Source organism: Mercenaria mercenaria, unplaced genomic scaffold, assembly GCF_021730395.1.
Source record: "Mercenaria mercenaria strain notata unplaced genomic scaffold, MADL_Memer_1 contig_3096, whole genome shotgun sequence".
In the NCBI taxonomy this organism is placed as follows: Eukaryota; Metazoa; Mollusca; class Bivalvia; order Venerida; family Veneridae; genus Mercenaria; species Mercenaria mercenaria.
This window is the reverse complement of record NW_026461204.1, coordinates 7038-25483: the sequence shown is the minus strand read 5'-3', so window position 1 is coordinate 25483 and position 18446 is coordinate 7038. Positions and strand designations below refer to the sequence as shown.

Here is an 18446-nt window from a genome sequence, read left to right as displayed (position 1 = left end):
CGGCGATATATGACCATTTTGTGTCGATTCGCCGTAAAACCCAACTCACTCACTCACACACTAATGGCCCTACATCACTCACCTGAGTTTAGTTGCTTGCTTGAACAAATTTCTTTGCTTAATCTTCACTAACAAAACCTAGTTGTGTAGGTCATGATAAAGAATATTCAAGATCACTACTGAAATCTGTTTAAAAGTTAAAACTTGTGGCCTAAATTGCTTTACTGTAGCTTCAAAAACAAAAATGTAGGTCAGTAGTTCAGGGTAAAGAATATTAAAATGAGTATTGAAATCAGTATAAAAATACAAGAGGGCAATTATGGTCTTATAACGCTAACCTGAGTTTAACTGCTTGCTTAAACAAATTTCTTTGATAAAGCTTCAACAAGAAGACCTATTAGGGCTCTGTATTGCTCATCTGAAGAAAGTATGTCCGTAGGTCACATTCGTGGTCACTGAAGTTTTAAGATCAGTGTGCAAAAACTGTACATGTCATCCAAATTTCAAGGCTGTATCTTAAAAACAAAACTGTATGTCAGTAGGTCACATTCCACATGACCCAGACTCAAACCTGACCTAAAGATCATCAAGGTTAACATTCTGACCAACTACCATGAAGATACAGTCATAAATATTGCCTCTAGAGTGTTAACAAGCTTTTCATTTGATTTGACCTGGTGACCTAGATTTTGACCTCACATGACCCAGGTTTAAACTTGACCTAAGAGTCATCAAGATTAATATTCTGACCAAGTTCCATTACGTATGGTCACAAATGTGGCCTCTATGTGTTAACTAGCTTTTCTTTTTATTTGACCTGGTGAACTAGTTTTTCACCCAACCAGACCCATATTTGAATCTGAACCAAAGATTATCAAAATTAACATTCTGACAAGGTTTGATTAAGATATATCATGAATCCGGCCTATAGAGTGTTGATAAGCTTTTCCTTTGATTTGACCTGGTGACCTAGTTTCTGACTCCACTTGACCCAGATTTGAACTAAAGGTCATCAAGATTAACATTTTGACCAAGTTTCATAGAGATATTATCATAAAGGTGACGTCTAGAGTGTAAACAAGCTTTACATTTGATTTGACCTGGTAACCTAGTTTTTGACTACACCTGACTCAGATTCGAAACTGAACTTAAGATTATCAAGATAAACATTCTAACCAAGTTTTATTACTGTATGGTCATGAATGTGGCTTCTAGAGTGTTAACTACCTTTTCCTTTGACTTAACCTGGTGACCTGATTTTTGACCCCACCTGACCCAGATTTGAACTTGACCTACAGATCATCAAGGTTAACATTCTGACCAAGATATATTCATAAATGTGGCCTGTAAAGTATTAACAATCTTTATCTTATATTTGACCTGGTGACCTAGTTTCTGACTCAAATTGACCTAGATTTTAATTTGATCTAAAAACCATCAAGGTTAACATTCTGACTACGTTTCATGAAGATACAGTCTTCAATGTTGCATCTAGAGTGCTAACAAGCTTTTCCTTTGATTTGACCTGGTGACCAAGTTTATGACCCTACCTGACTCAGATTCAAACCTGACCTAAAAATCATCAAGATTAACATTCTGACCGAGTTTCATGAAGATACAATCATAAATCTGGCCTCTAGTGTGTTAACAATCGTTTTCTTTGATCTGACCTGGTGACTTAGTTTTTGACCCCAGATGACCAAATATCGGTCTCGTCCAAGATGTTATGGAGGGTAAAATCCTTACTAAGTTTCATTAAGATTGGACCAAAACTGTGACCTCTAATGTGTTAAAAGTCAAATTGTTGACGACGGACGGACGACTACGACTGACGACGGACTCAGGACGATCATAAAAAGCTCACATTTAAGCACTTCGTGCTAAGGTCAGCTTAAAACAAAAAAAAAACTTGTAAGAAGGTCATGGTAAAGATTCTTCCAGTTAGTAAGTAAGTACTGAAATCTGATAAAAAATATACAAATCTCTTTGCTGTAGCTTCAGAAACAAGAAAGTAGGTCAGTAGGTCAGGGCTAAGAACATTAAAGATGAAGATTTCTAAATTTGTTTCCTATATAGGTCTATGGGGCCCCTGGGGAAGGTCCTCTTTTCACCCCAGGGACATAATTTAAACAACTATGGTAGAGGACCATTTGGCAAGCAACATACCAAATATAAAAAGCATAGGCCTTGCAGTTTAAAGCAAGAAGATTTTTTAAGTTTTTATTTATAAGTCTATGCAAAATTTGGGACCCCTGGGAAAAGCCTCTTTCGCCTCAGGGGTATTTTTTTTATAATCTTGGTAAAGGACCAACAGGCAATGCAACATGCCAAATATCAAAAGCCTATGCCTTGGAGATTCAGAACAAAAGATTTTTTAAAGATTTTTCCTATATATGTCTATGTAAAACTTGATACCCCCAGGGCGAGGCCTCTTTTTACTCCAGGGACATAATTTGAAAGAACTTAGCAGAGGACCACAAGGCAATGCTACATACCTTATATCAAAGGCCCAGGTCTTTGTAGTTTGAGACAAGAAGATTTTTTTTTCACCCCAAGGACATAATTTGAACAAACTTAGTAGAGGACCACAAGGCAATACTACATACAAATATCAAAGGCCTAGGTCTTGTGGTTTCAGACAAGAAGATTTTAAAAACATTTTTCTATATAAGTCTACGTAAAAATTGGGACCCCCGGGGTTGGACCCCTTTTCACACCAGGGTTTTAATTTGAACAATTTGGGTAAAGGACCATTAGATGATGTCACTTACCAAATATCAAAGCCCAATGCCCTGTGGTTTTTGACAAGAAGATTTTCAAAGTTTCTTTTTCCTATATAAGTCCATATAAACCATGTGACCCTTGGGCGCGGCCATATTTGACCATAGGGGAATAATTTGAACAGTCTTGATATAGGACCACTAGATGATGTTACATACCAAGTATCAAAGCCCTACGCTCAGTGGTTTTGCACAAGAAGATTTGACCCTAGGGAAATAATTTGAACAAACTTGGTAAAAGACCATTAGATGAAGCCACATACCAAATATCAAAGCCCTAGCTACTGAAGATTTTTTTTCCTTTCGGTTGCCATGGCAACCAGAGTTATGTATGGAATTCATTTCTTTGACTAATTTTCAATGTGAATCATGCATAGAACAGTCCTGTGAAGTTACATCAAAACTGAAATGGTGGCTTATGCTGGGATGTGTTGACGGACGACGTACGACGTACGACGGACGACGCCGGACGCAAACATGAGGGCCATGATGGCCCTATATCGCTCAACAGGGTTGATCTGGCCTACTGACCTATTTTTTGACTACACATGACCTAGATTCGAACTTGACCTAGAGATCATCAAGACAAACATTCTGACCAAGTCTCATAAAGATTGAGTCACAACTGTGGCCTCTTGAGTGTTCACACACTTTTCCTTTGATTTCACCATGTGACCTAGTTTGCGACCCCACATGACGTAGACATAGAGGTCATCAAGACAAACATTCTGACCAAGCCAAGTTTCATAAAGATTGAGTCACAACTGTGAGCCTCTTGAGTGTTCACAAGCCTTTCCGTTGATCTGGCCTACTGACCTAGTTTCTGACCCCACAGGACTCAGTTTCAAAACTGACCTAGAAGTCATCAAGGCAAACATTCTATCAAAGTTTCATAAATATTGGGTCTGAACTGTGGCCTCTACAGTGTTCAATACTTTTCCTTTGCTCTTGCGTAATGACCTAGGTTTTGACCCCACATGATCCAGACTTTCCTTGAAATCGTCAAGACAAACATTCTGACCAAGTCTCATAAAGATTGAGTCACAACTGTGGCCTCTTGAGTGTTCGAAAGTTTTTCCTTTGATCTGGCCTTCTGACCTAGTATTTGATCCAACATGACCCAAGTTCCAACTAGACCTAGAAATCATCACGATAAATATTATGGGTAAGTTTCATTAAGATTGGGTCATAACTGTCGCCTCTAGAGTGTTTACAAGCTTTTCCTTTGATCTGGCCTTTCGATCTAGTTTTTGAACCCATATAACCCAGTTTCAAACTTGACCTATAGATAATCAAGTCTAACATTTTGACAAGGTTTCGTAAAGTTTGGGTCACAAATGTGACCTCTAGAGTGTTCACAAGGCAAATGATTACGGACTATGCACGACGGACGCTGGACAATGACCGGTCACAATAGCTCACCTTGAGCACTTCGTGCTCTAGTGAGCTAAAAACTAGAAAGTAGGTCAGTAGATCACAAGGTCATGATTAATACCATTCAAGATGAATGTTGAAATCTGCATCAAACATTATGCTTGTACGTAGTTCTAATTTCTTCGCCACCGCATCAAATATGAATAAGTCCATTTAAAACAAGGGACCACCCGGGCGTGGCCTATAATGACCCCAAGGTAATGATTTGTACAATTTTGGTAGAGAACTACTAGAGCATAACACATACTAAATATCTAGGCTCTGGGCCCTATGGTTTATGACAAGATTTTTAAAAGTACAAGCCTATTTAGATCATGTGCTACTCGGGGCGGGGCCATAACTGACCCTAGGGGGATAATTTTAACAATCTTGCTATAGGACCACTAGATGATGCTACAAACAAAATATCAAAGCCTAGGTCCTGTGGTTATGAACAAGACGATTTTCAAAGTGTTCCCTAGATAAGTATATATAAATCACGTGACCCCCAGGGCGGTGCCATATTTGACCCTAGCGGGAAAATTTGATCAATCTTGGTAGAGGACAAAAAGATTATGCTACATACCAAATACCAAAGCCTTAAGACCTGTGATGTTGGGCAAGACGATTTTCAAAGTTTTCCCTGTAAGTCGATATAAACCATGAGACCCGAGGGCGGGGCTATATTTGAACCTATAGGGATAATCTGAACAATCTTGGTAGAGGACCACTAAATGATGCTATATACCAAAAAGAAAAGCCCTATGGCCTCTGGTTTTGGAGTAAAAGACGTAAAGATTTTCCTTTCTGTTGCCATGGCAACCAGAGTTCTATCTTAAAGAAGACCATCCAAGGAACATCCCTGTGAAGTTTCATCAAAATTGACCTGGTGGTTTAGGAGATGTTGTTTTAAGTGTGGACTGCAATCACAAAACTGGCAATCATCTAATTGGTCACAGGATTTAAATTTGCTAATCATAATCTCTTCTTATACATCTGTTAGATTACTTCCCTCTATAGTAATAGCCAGATACTCAACAGATAACATTTTATTGAAGTTCAATGACTAACAAGAGGGCCATGATATCCCCTATATATCGCTCGCAAGAGTTGATCTGGCCTACTAACCTTGTTTTTATCCAACATGAGCCAGTTTTGAATATAACCTAGAGATCACCAAAACAAACATTCTGACCAAGTTTCATAAAGATTGACTCACAACTGTAGCCTTTAGAGTGTTCACAAACTTTGCCTTTGATCTGACCATGTGACCTAGTTTTTGACCCTAAATATCCCAGAATAAAACTTATCCTAGAGATCATCAAGACAAACATTCTGACAAAGCTTTATAAAGACTGAGTTACAACTGTGGCCTATAGAGTGTTCACAAGCTTCTCCTTTGATCTGACCTACTGACCTACTATTTGACCCCACATGACCCAGTTTCAAAACCTGACCTAGAGATCATCAATACTAACAATCTGACCAAGTTTAAAAAAGATTGGGTCACAAATGTGACCTCTAGAGTGTTCACAAGGCAAATGTTGACTGATCACGCACGACGGCCAACTGACGACGGACGACAGACGCCGACAGACGCCGGACAATGACCGGTCACAACAGCTCACCTTGAGCACTCAAGGTGAGCTATTGTGACCGGTCATTGTCCGGCCTCCGTCGGCGTCCGTCGTGCGTCAACATTTGCCTTGTGAACATTCTAGAGGACACATTTGTGACCCAATCTTCATGAAACTTAGTCAAAATGTTAGTCTTGATGATCTCTAGGTCAACTTTGAAACTGGGTCATGTGGGATCAAAAACTAGGTCACCATGTCAGATCAAAGAAAAACCTTGTTAACACTCTAGATACCACTTTTTTGACCCAATCTTTATGAAACTTGATCAGAATGTTAGTCTTGATGATCTCCAGGTCATGTTTGAAACTGGGTTATGTGGGGTCAAAAACTAGGTCAGTAGATCGGATCAAAGAAAATGATTGTGAACACTCTAGGGACCACAATTGTGACTCAATCTTTTTGAAACTTGGTCAGATGGTCGGCTTGATGATTTCTAAGTCATAACTGGGTCATCCGGGGTCAAAAACTAGGTCATTAGGTCAGATCAAAGGAAAAGCTTGTGAACATTCTAGAGACCACATTTGTGACCCAATCGTTATGAAACTAGGTCAAAATGGTAATACTGATAATCTCTAGAAAAGTTCGAAACTGAGTAATGTGGGTTCAAAAACTAGGTCAGTAGGTCAGATCAAAGGAAAAGCTTGTGAACACTCTAGTGACCATATTTTTGAATCAATCTTTATGAATCTTGGTCAAAATGTTAGTCCTGATGATCTCTAGGCCAAGTTTAAAACTGGGTTATGTGGAATCAAAAACTAGGTCAGTAGGTCAGATCAAAGAAAATGCTTGTGAACACTCTAGAGACCACATTTGTGACCAAATCTTTAGGAAACCTAATCAGAATGTTTGTCTTGATGATCTCTAGGTCAAGTTTGAAACTGGGTTATGTGGGGTCAAACACTAGGTCAGTAGGTCAGATCAAAGAAAAAGCTTTTGAACACTCTAGAGACCACATTTTTTATCTAATCTTTATAAAGCTTGGTCAGAATGTTTACCTTGATGATTTCTAGGTCAAGTTTGAAACTGGGTCATGTGGCATGAAAAACTAGGTCAGTAGGTCAGATCAATGGAAAACTTTTTGAACACTCTAGAGACCACATTTTTGGCCCAATCTTTATGAAACTTAGTCAGAATGTTAGTCTTGATGATCTCTAAGTAAAGTTTGAAACTTGGTCATGTTGGATCAAAAACTAGGTCACCTGGTCAAATCAAATTAAAAGTTTGTGAACACTCTAAAGGCCACAGTTGTGTCCCAATATTTATGAAACTTAATCAGAAGTTTGGCTTGTTGATTTCTAGGTCAAGTTTGAATCTAGGTCACGTGGGGTCAAAAACTAGGTCACCTTGTCAAATCAAAGGAAAATTTTGTGAACACTTAGAGGCCACAGTTGTAACTCAATCTTTATGAAACTTGGTCGAATGTTTGTCTTAATCATTTCTAGGTCAAGTTTGAATCTGGGTCATGTGGGGTAAAAAACTAGGTCACTAGGCCAGATCAAAGGAAAATCTTTTCAACACTCTAGAGACCACAATTTAAGTTTGAAACCCATAAGAATTAGTCAGAATGTTTGTTTTGATAATCTGTAGGTCAAGTTCGAATCTGAGTCATTTGGGGTCAAAAACTAGGTCACCCAGTCAATTCAAAGGAAAAGCTTGTAAAATCTCAGGAGGCCACAGTTGTAACCAAATCGTAATGAAATTTATTCAGAATGTTTGTCTTGATCATCTTTAGGTCAAGTTCAACTCTTGGTCATGTGGGGTCCAAAACTATGTCAGTAGGCCAGATCAACTCTGGTGAGCGATATATAGGGCCATCATGGCCCTCTTGTTTAATTTAACTATTCAGCAGAAACTATTTTCAATCTCAAGGCCATTCTTTCCATGACCATTGACTAAAACAATAGGGGCCATCTTCTTACAAAAGAAAAATCATCCAATGAAGTTTGACACTGTAGGCCAAAGTGTTCCATAGTTTTTGAGCGGAAACAATTTTCAGTCTCAAGGTCATTTGACCTATATTCCCAAAATCAAAGGATTTTTTATCGACAACTGGCCAGTATCTTATAAAAGATAAAAGGTAAGGATAGACTTCCCGGAATCACAGAGCATCCCAAACACAGCCATAGAGCCATGCATCACAAAGTAAGCCCACAACAAAAAGAAACTGTAACGGGAAATATTATAGATGGGTTGCTTCAACAAGAGGGTCACTGACCTTAAAGCGCTCACCCGTGTACAAGGCTTCAGATGTGTTTGTATAAGTACAGAGTTATGTTTCTTTTATGTTAGCTAAATTATATACATGTCACACACACTTTTTAACCTAGGGCAATAATTTGAACTATTATGATATATATTACAAATCTGATAGCACACGCCAAATATCAAGGCTCTAGCTATTATTGATTCAGAGAAGAAAGGTGACCACACCCCAACACCCCACTGGCAGCCATATTTTTGACGAATCGGTTTAATTTAAACAATCTTTGTAGAAGGGGGTCACATAATAGCCATTTGTGCAAAATTATTTTAAAATCGGGCCAGCAGTTTCACAAAAATAAAATATTTTTAAAGTTTCCACTATAGACATATTGGGAAAAGTGACCACGCACTCTTGCGGCAATGTTTTCTGACGAATCAAAATGATTTGAACACTTTTGGTAGAGGGTCACACAAGTACCATTTGTGTAAAATTCTTTTAAGATCGGGCCAGCAGTTTCACATAAAAAGATTTTTAAAGTTTCAACTATATACATAAAAGAAAATTTGACCACGCCCTCTAGCGGCCATGTTTTTTTGACGAATCAAAATAATATGAACAATCTTGGTAGAGGGTCAACAAGGACCATTTGTGTAAAATTATTCTAAAATCGGACAGGCAGTTTCATACAAGAAGATTTTTAAAATTTCCACTGTATACATATAGGGAAAAGTGACCACGCTCTCTGGCGGCCATGTTTGTTGACGAATCGGTATAATTTGAACAATCTTGGTAGAGGGTAGCATTAGAACCATTTGAGTGTAATTATTTCAACATCGGACCATCGGTTTACGACAAGATGTCGTTTGAAGTTTTGTTTTCTATTTTTAACTCTGGCAGCCCCTATGTGCAACCAAGCGGAACCGTTTGAATAACTTTGATAGAGGACCACCCAAGGAACATCTTAGCCAAGTATCACTAAAATTCAATGAGTGTTTTAGGAGATGTCGTTTAAATACAAATGTTGACGACGGAAGACTTGACGCACGGTCGGACGCACGGACGACGGACACAGCGTGACCACAATACCTCACCATGAGCACTTTGTGCTCAGGTGAGCTAAAAATCCAACTAAAGTTTGATCACTGTAGGCTGAAGTATCGACGGATCGACAGTGAACAAAACATATACCTCCTCTTTTAATGGGGGCGTGGGTGGGGGCGTGCCAAATAAGTGTGTATTTTTCTTAAACCAGCAAACAATACCATCAATGCATACATTAGAATCAAAAGAATATATAACAGAGGCATGTTTCATTCAATTTAAATACTTTGAATCAGATGTCCATTTATACAGTGTAATTCGAAGCGGGAATCTCTTTGTCATTTTAAATCAGTTTGTAATGCTTCTGCTACATTTCTTTATTTCTTTATAATAAATACCTGCAGGATTTATCAAACATATTTCACATTTGTGTTCCAATTTGTTTTTTCTATCCCAGCTGTAGATTCTTTGATGTTGAAGAAGAACCTTAAAACATAAATAATGCAAAAACTATCATACACTTTAAATATTTGTTGACATAGAAATGCATTTTTGATATTGAAACTTACATGAGTCCGTATATTCTCAAAACTGGATGAACAAATGCAAATCATAAGGCCCATCTGATGACATAAACATACAGGACTAGCAAAGAAGGCATTTACAAAACAAACGTTATAAGGAATTTATGAATCACACAGTAAGCTATTGTAACTGTTTTCTTTTCCCTAGAAATATCATCTTTAACAATCTATTTTACCATCAATGAAATTTATGGTAGTTCTGCAAGGTCATATTTTTTTTTATGTAAAATTGATCTAACCTTTTTTTTAAAACAATACTAAGATATATTATTTCTGCAAAGTAAGTTTGTTGGACTGTGTGCTGGACCTTTTGCTATTTATTTGGAAAATTTGACCTAGGTCCCTCAAAAGTTTTTTAAATGGGAATCTACACGAATATTGGTGACAGTTTTGCAAACAGGCAGGTTTTTTTGCAATGCAGATTCTAATGAAAATTTTCAGAGTTATACATTAACTGAAAGTTTATTATATGGTTAAATAAAACGTTCAGGTCTATGTGGATATGTCTTGGATATCTACCTTTAATAAAAAATTTACGAGCCGATTTTTAAGACATTATTTTGAACCATTTCATATGTAAACCCTATTAAATTTTTCATTTTCAGAAATATTTGTTTGTCTGTTTTGGGTTTAACGCAGTTTTTCAACAGTATTTCAGTTTTTCAGAAATATAGTAACAGTGAACTTAATATTATTTTTTACAGGGGTTGCAATTTATTAATAAGGTAATATGATGTATATGCCAAGTCTAAACTTTATCAGAAAAAAATGATAATCTGAAATAACTTTCAATTCATCAAACATACAACACTTAAAGAAATTCAAAGAAATTTTAGATATACCTGCAATTTCTGACAGATCTCTGCAGAAGATATATTCTTTTTACTTGGACTAGCAATACATTGGATGCATAGCTGTAAAACAGTTTCAGCGTCAGGTCCAATATCGTCTCTTGCCAGCCAAATATCCTTAAACAAAACCAATGAGTATTGATGAAATAAAAGAACAAAGGGTCATTGACCCTAAAGCGCTCGCTGAGTACAAGGCTTCAGGTGTGTTTGTTTAATTACAGAGTAAGTTAGGTTTCTTCTATTATTTAAACCCCTAGAGGAAAGAAGTTTCAAGGTCTGATACCTGAAAACCTATTTTAACAAAAAAAGACCCGTATGTGCAATGAACCGGAACCATTTGAACAACTTTGAAAGAGAGCTACCTGGAGGTTATTTGTGTAAAGATTCATCAAAATCTATTTCAGTCGCTTTGGAGGAGTTATTTTTTAAAGAAATTGCTGATAAAAATGACCATGCCCTCTGGCGGCCATGTTTTTTACGAATCAGAAAAATTTGAATATTATTTGTAGAAGTTCACGAAAGAACTATTTGTGTAAAAAAATTTAAAAATCTGGCTAGCAGTTTCACATAAGAAGATTTTTAATGTTTCCACTATATCGATTTAGGGAAACTTGACCACGCCCACTGGTGGCAATGTTTTTTTTTTTTGACGAATCGGTATAATTTGAACAATTTTAGTAAAGGGACCAAATGACCACTTGTGTAAAATTATTCTAAAATCGGGCAAGCAGTTTCACAAAAGAAGATTTTTAAAGTTTCCACAATATACATATAGTGGAAAGTGACCACGACCATTGGCGGCCATGCTTTTTTATGAATCGATATAATTTGAAAATCTTGATATAGGGTCACACAAGGCCCTTTTGTGTAAAATTATTCTAAAATCGGGTCAGCAGACTACTAAAGTTAAAAATAACCACGTCCCCTGGCGGCCATGTTGTTGTTGTTTTTTTACGAATCGGTAAAATCTGAACAATCTTGAACATCGGTTTAGGAGATGTCGTTTGAAGATTGTTCTATTTAAAGCCCTGAGAGTCCTATGTGCAACCAAGCGGAACCGTTTGAACAACTTTGGTAGAGGTCGATCCAAGAAACGCCCATTTGTGTAAAGTTTCATCAAAATCCATTTCAATCGTTTTAGAGGAGATATTATTTAAAGAAATTGCTGATGAAAAGTGACCTCGCCCTCTGACGGCCATGTGTTTTTACGAATCAGAAAAAACTTGAATAATATTTGTCGAAGGTCACGAAAGAACCATTTGTGTAATATGATTTAAAAATCTGGCCAGCAGTTTCACACAAGAAGATTTTTAAAGTTTCGACTATATCCATTTATGGAAAAGTGACCACGCCCTCTGGTGGCCATGGTTTTTGACGAATCTGTATAATCTGAACAATTTTGATAGAGGGACACAAAACGATCACTTGTGTAAAATTATTCTAAAATCCGGCAAGCAGTTTTACAAAAGAAGATTTTTAATGTTTCCACAATATACATATAGGGAAAAGGGAACACTCCCCCTTGCGGCCATGGTTTCTGTCGAATCAGTATATTTTGAACAATCTTGGTACAGAATTACACAAGGATTATTTGTGTAACATTATTCTAAAATCGGGCCAGCAGTTTCAAACAAGAAGATTTTTATTTTCCACTAAATACATATTGGGAAAAGTGACCACGCCCTCTAGCGGTCATGTTTCTTAACGATTTGAAAACAATTCAAAACAATTTGAACAATCTTGGTAGAGTGTCACACAAGGGCCATTTGCGTTAAATTATTTTATTATCGGGCTTACAGTTTCACACAAGAAGATTTTTATTAATTTCCACTATATACATACCGGGAAAAATGACCACGGCCCTTGGTGGCCATGCTTTTTGACGAATCGGTATAATTTGAAAGAGGGCAGAGGGTCACACAAGGCCCTTCTGTGTAAAATTATACTTAAATCGGGCCAGCAGATTCACACAAAAAGATTTTTTAAATTTCCATTATATATATAAAGTTTAAAATAACCACGTCCCCTGGCGGCCATGTTGTTGTTGTTGTTGTTGTTGTTGTTGTTGTTTTGCGAATCGGTAAAATTTGAACAATCTTGGTAAAGGGTGACAAAGGGACCATTTGTGTGAAATTACTTCAAAATTGGACCATCGGTTTAGGAGGAGATGTCGTTTGACGATTTTCCTATTTTAAGCCCTGGGGGGCCCTATGTGCAACCAAGCGGAACCGTTTGAACAACTTTGGTAGAGTATGATCCAAGAAACATCCATGCCAAATTTCATCAAAATTCATTTAGAAGATGTCTTTTAAATACAAGTGTTGACGACGGACGCACCCACGCACGCACGCACTACGGACGACGGACACAGCGTGATCACAAAATCTTACCATGAGCATTGCTCAGGTGAGCTAAAAATAGGATTTCAAGTTATCATACAGCACAGATGTACATGCTTGGTCGAATAACAACATTGCTTAAATGAAACAAAACAAGTAACCAGGTAGCTATTTTGGAAGAAAGTCGTCTTGGAAAGTTTTCTGCTCTGGCTATCATGTCTCTGACCAATCAGAATAATTTGAACACCCTTGGTACAAGGTCATCCAAAACCATTTTTAAGAAATCAGGTTGCGATGAATTCTGAAGCTTAACCATACATACAAAGGAAAAAGTGACAATGCCACCACACTTCAAAAGACAAATTACCTCAACAACTAATGTTTCTGGACAAATAATAATTGGGACAAAATGGTAGAGACTCACCAAATTACATGCAAATTATCATTCAAGAAGATATCTAAAGTTCCATTTTATACATTTAGGGGAAGAGTGACCACAATACCTTCTGATCATTCTTTTCAACAAAGCTGAAGAATATGAACGTTCTTGGTAGAGAACACCCGCACATTACGGTGAAGTTGCCAAGTTATTTAAAAACAAGAGGGTCATCATGACCCGAGATCGCTCACTTGAATAATATCACCTACATGTTTCAAATGTCAATCTGAAGTAGGTCAGTATGTCAATCTGAAGTACGTCAGTAGGTCACATTTATGGCAACTGAAAGTCAGTTTTAAGATCGGAGTGCAGAACTGTATATGTCATCCTTTCAAGGCTGTATCTTAAAAAGCAAAAACAACGGTCAGTAGGCCAAGGCCAAAGTCATGTGACCCCATAATTTTAAGTAAACAGCCTAGGAAATAATCTTTCCCATATAACAGGTGACCCCCAGGTTGGGGCCGCTTTTCACCCCTGAAGCATAATTTGAACATTTATGTTAGGGAACCACTAGGCAATGCTACATGCCAAGTATCAAAGGCCTAGGACTTAAACTTTCAGAAAAGAAAATTTTTAAAGCCTTTCCCTATATAAGTCTATGTAAAAATTGGGACCCCGGGGAGAGGCCTCCTTTCACCCCTGAATAAAAAATTGAACACTCTTGGTAGAGGATCATAAGACAATACTACATACTAAATATCAAAGGCCTAAGTCTTCTTGTTTCAGGCGAGAAAAATTTAAAAGGTTTTTTCCTATAAAAGTCTTTGTAAAACTTGGGACCCCTGGGGTTGGGCCTCTTTTCATCAAATGGGCATAATTGGAACATTATTAGTAGCGGACCACCAGGCAATGCTACATACCAAATATTAAAGGCCTAGGTCCTGTGGTTTAAGACAAGAAGATTTTTTAAGGTTTTTCCTATGTAAGTCTATGTAAAATTTGGGACCCATAGGGTGGGGCCTCTTTTCACCCAAGGGGCATAATTTGTAAAACAAATACCTTGTTAGAGGACCACTAGATGTTATTACATATCAAATATCAAAGCCCTAGGCCCTGTGGTTTTCGACAAGAAGATTTTCAAAGTTTACCCTATATAAGTCTTTGTAAGGGCCATATTTGACTCAAGGTGGATAATTTGAACAATCTTAGTAGAGGACCACTAAATGATGCTGCATGCCAAATATAAAAGCCCTATGACCTGTGTTTTTAGACAAGAAGATTTTTAAAGTGTTTCCATTCGGTTGCCATGGTAACTATAATTCTGTATGGAATTCAATTCATAAAACATTTTTTAAAAAAGACCATCCAAGGAGCTTCCCTGTGAAAGTTTCATCAAAATTGGCCTGGTGGTTTAAAAGATGTTATATAAAGGGAAGTGCGGCCGGACGGACGACGGACAGACGACGGAGGGACGCCGGATGGTGAGCGATCACAATAGCTAACCCTGAGCAGTTTGTGCTCTGGTGAACTAATAAGGCACGCAAGTCAGAAAGAGACATCATAAGACACAAATGATAACATGTACATTCATTTTAGGCAGTGGCTAGGGGTCCGGTGACCGGACCTTTAGACAATCCGTATAGGGCAGGCTAGAGGTCCGGTAAGTATTATGAATATTGAGAATTGTATTACAAAGAGCAGACTTTATTTTATCTTTAAAAAACGGGAGATGATTTCAAAAGTTTGTTCAAGCATTTTTCTCGTTGTTTTTTAAAGGTAAGTCACAGGAAACGTAAGTATTTACAATTCTTTACTCCCGGGAAGATACGATCGCTAATTCGACAAATAAATAATAGTAATTTGTACGCCATAATCAGAAGCTTTCATTGTTTTTCTTGTTTTTTTCACGGGACTAATGAATTGAAATAATAAACTTATTTTTTGCTTTAGTATTTAGGACATGGATTTTGCTCATGAATTGTTAAATTCGTTTTACTGCTCGAGTAATAAATAACGGTAACTACCGGAAATCGCTGTTACAATTTCATATTTAATATGCATCAAACCAGAAAAACAACGAATAAAATACAAAAACAAATTTTTGAAATCATCTCCCGTTTTAACAGTCTAGCTCTTTATGAAGTATTCATATTGATTACCGGACCTCTAGCCTACCCTGTACGGATGTCTAGAGATCCGGTCACCGGACCTCCAGACTCCGGGTCTAGAGGTCCGGTTACCGGATCCCTAGCCACTTCCTTCGTTTTATCACATGTTATGTTTTTTGCTGAAACATCGAAAATTCCTCTTTCTTTGTCAAGGGATAACATTTTTCGTGATATAACATCTGCAGAATCCCAAAGATGTTATATTACGAAATGAACATGTTCTAACACTATTTTAGCGTAAAACATTTAAAAACTAATGAATGAATATATTATCGACTTATGTCAATTAATTTCCATGAAATGTGCAGGAATGTTTGCGCTGTTGTTTTTTTTTCACACTGACATAATTCCTTTAGAACTATCCATTGCGGGGCCGTAATGAGTTTACGCTTTGCCACAGAACGTGCATAAATGAAAAGGTGTTTTAACAACATGTAAGCGCAAGAATCTCTCTGATAACACACTTTTTTCTCCTGCTAAACCCTCTTCCCCACAATAAAGAGACAAGAACAGCAGTTTTATGCTCGAATGTCTATTATAGTAACAGTCAATTTCACGAACGTCTACCATACATAAAATAGCTTTTACATCACAATCTTATTAAAGTAGTGTAATACCAAACAAGAGCTGTCACTATTAGTGACAAAGGCCCCCAATGCTTGCCAAAGAATGCTACAGTTGTCTGCGCAAAATATGCCAGCATAGTTTAGGTATAAATCTTTTGGTGACCAGATATTTGTGCCAAGTAATTTTAAAATCCCTTGATGAATGTCAGACTTATTGACCGGACAAGAAACAGACCATGTTAACCTTGACCTTGGAGCTAGGGGTCTGGGTCTTGCGTATGACATGTTATCTCAATATAGGGAACATTTATGCCAAGTAATTTTAAAATCCCTTCATCAATGGCAGAGTTTTGAACCGGACAAGAAACAAACCATTTAACCTTTAACCTCTAAGTGTGACATTGACCTAAAAGCCAGGGGTCTGGATCTTGCGCAGGACATGTCGCTTTATCATGGGTAACATTTGTGCCAGGTAATTTCAAAATCCCGTGAAGAATGGCAGAGATATACACCAGACACGAAACAGAGCCTCTTAACATTTGACCTCTGTGGCCTTGACCTTACAGCTAGGGGTCTGGGTCTAGCGTAAGACATGTCGTCTCAATATGGTAAACATTTATGCCAAGTTATTTCAAAATCCCTTTATTAATCAGTGTCAGGCCGGACAAGAATTTATACGAACGCATGGACGCACGGATAGACAGTGCGATTTTAATATACCCACATTCGGGGGCATAAAAATATGTACTGACAAGTCTACTCCCATGACATTAACAATGCGATATATCTCTTTCTGTTTTCTATCTCTCATACTTGTTTGTACCTGAAACGTATCTCTTTAAGTTTTCTATACTATCTGTAGTTTAACGTTATTTAATCTCTTTTAGATCTACTTCTTTATGGAACATATATTTAATATTAATAAACATAACCTATATTTTATCTCTTATATTTATATACAGAAGCTATATTTCATCCCTTATATTTATATGTTTTGTTTGTTGCGGGTTTCATACCGTTTTTCAAACAGTATTTCAGTTACGTAACAGCTGGTAGATAACCTAACCTGTGTTCTTGGATTCTGTACCAGTTCAAACCTGTTCTCCGCAAAAAACTGCCAGCTTCTCCACATGAATCAGAGGTGTTGGACGAATGATTTCAGACATACTGTCTTCTATCAAATCGTCACGTAGAAGATAAGCCCTGTCAGGGATCGATCTTACGACCCTGCAATTCGTAGATCTGCGCTCTCCCTATAAGTAGGCGGACTTTATATTTATATACTGGACCTATATTTTATTTCATATGTACAGAACATATATACATATTACACTTATATTTTTATATACAAAACCTATCTCTCATCTCTTATATCTCTTATATTTACTATTAATAAACTTTAATAATGTGGCAGTTGACCTAAATACAGTCGACACTGTTTATTTTCCAATACAGGTAAATCCAGTAATTGCTTTACAATAGATTTGTGACGGATTATCTTTGAACACCCCTGGACTTATTGGACTCAACTGCCACATTATTAAAGCTTATTAGTAGTTGTTGCTGTATTTTGTCTTTTATCATAATTTTATTTTTTCATTGTTCTGTATAATACTGTAATATGTATTAGATTAAAATAAATTGAAATGTAATCTGTACATATCATTCTCTGTCAAAACAAATGGGCTTAATTCCAAGTGATAACAAATACATAAAGTACAGTGTGAAAAAATATCATGGAGAGTCTTTTATCATTAATTGCTTTTGTGGTTTCGTTATGTCATCTACACTTGTAATGAAGTCACAGAAAATGCTTTTTAGCAACATTAATGTAATACCAGAAATATGTTACAACTTTATTTCACTATCACTACATGAAACATGTGATGAAGGTACTCTTAAGTACTCAAGGTATCATATTTACTTATTGCACCTATATTTAATTTACTACTTAATTAGACCTGTATTTTATCTCTCAATTTCTCTATGTGCTGCACCCTTAGATCTCCATCTCTGTCATCGGGGTTGTGTGGTGGCAGACCAGTCAAACACTCCAGACCAACTGTAAACACACAAAAAAATACAAATAAATTGTAGTCTTTATAAAAGTGACATCTGTAGACAAACATACACACCTTAAAAATATGTTATGTCTCCATTTCATATCTAAACTAGAGCTGCTTTTAAGAAAAGCGCATGTCTCCCACAACTGCCTAATCAACTAAATGGTAAGTCAGTCTTTATATACTGTTTACTTACTACAAATATACCTTTGAAGAGTTAAAAGGCTCATTTTATGTAACTGAAGGGCCATAATTCTGAAGTGCTTCGGGCGATTTGGCCAGTTAATTTACTTGGCTGAGGGGTTATAGTCAAAAACATTTGGTTCAAGTTTGGTGAAAATTGGATGAGAACTGTTTGACTTAGAGCGCCAACAAGAGTAAAACAAGAGGACCATGTCCCCACATGAATTGAGTATGAGGTC

General features: G+C 37.0%; 1 protein-coding gene across 1 annotated transcript in view; it reads right to left on the bottom strand.

Annotated features, from left to right (window-relative positions):
• LOC128552733 (uncharacterized) overlaps nt 1-18023 on the bottom strand; it is a gene marked incomplete at its 5' end in the record, with an annotated part of 46342 nt that extends 28319 nt beyond the window's left edge. Inside the window, 3 exons of the mRNA XM_053533789.1 lie at nt 9473-9560; nt 10501-10626; nt 17923-18023. Of these exons, the coding sequence (XP_053389764.1) occupies nt 9473-9560; nt 10501-10626; nt 17923-18023 (315 nt within the window). The remainder of the gene's footprint in view (nt 1-9472; nt 9561-10500; nt 10627-17922) is intronic.
• Nucleotides 18024-18446: the final 423 nt, after the last annotated feature.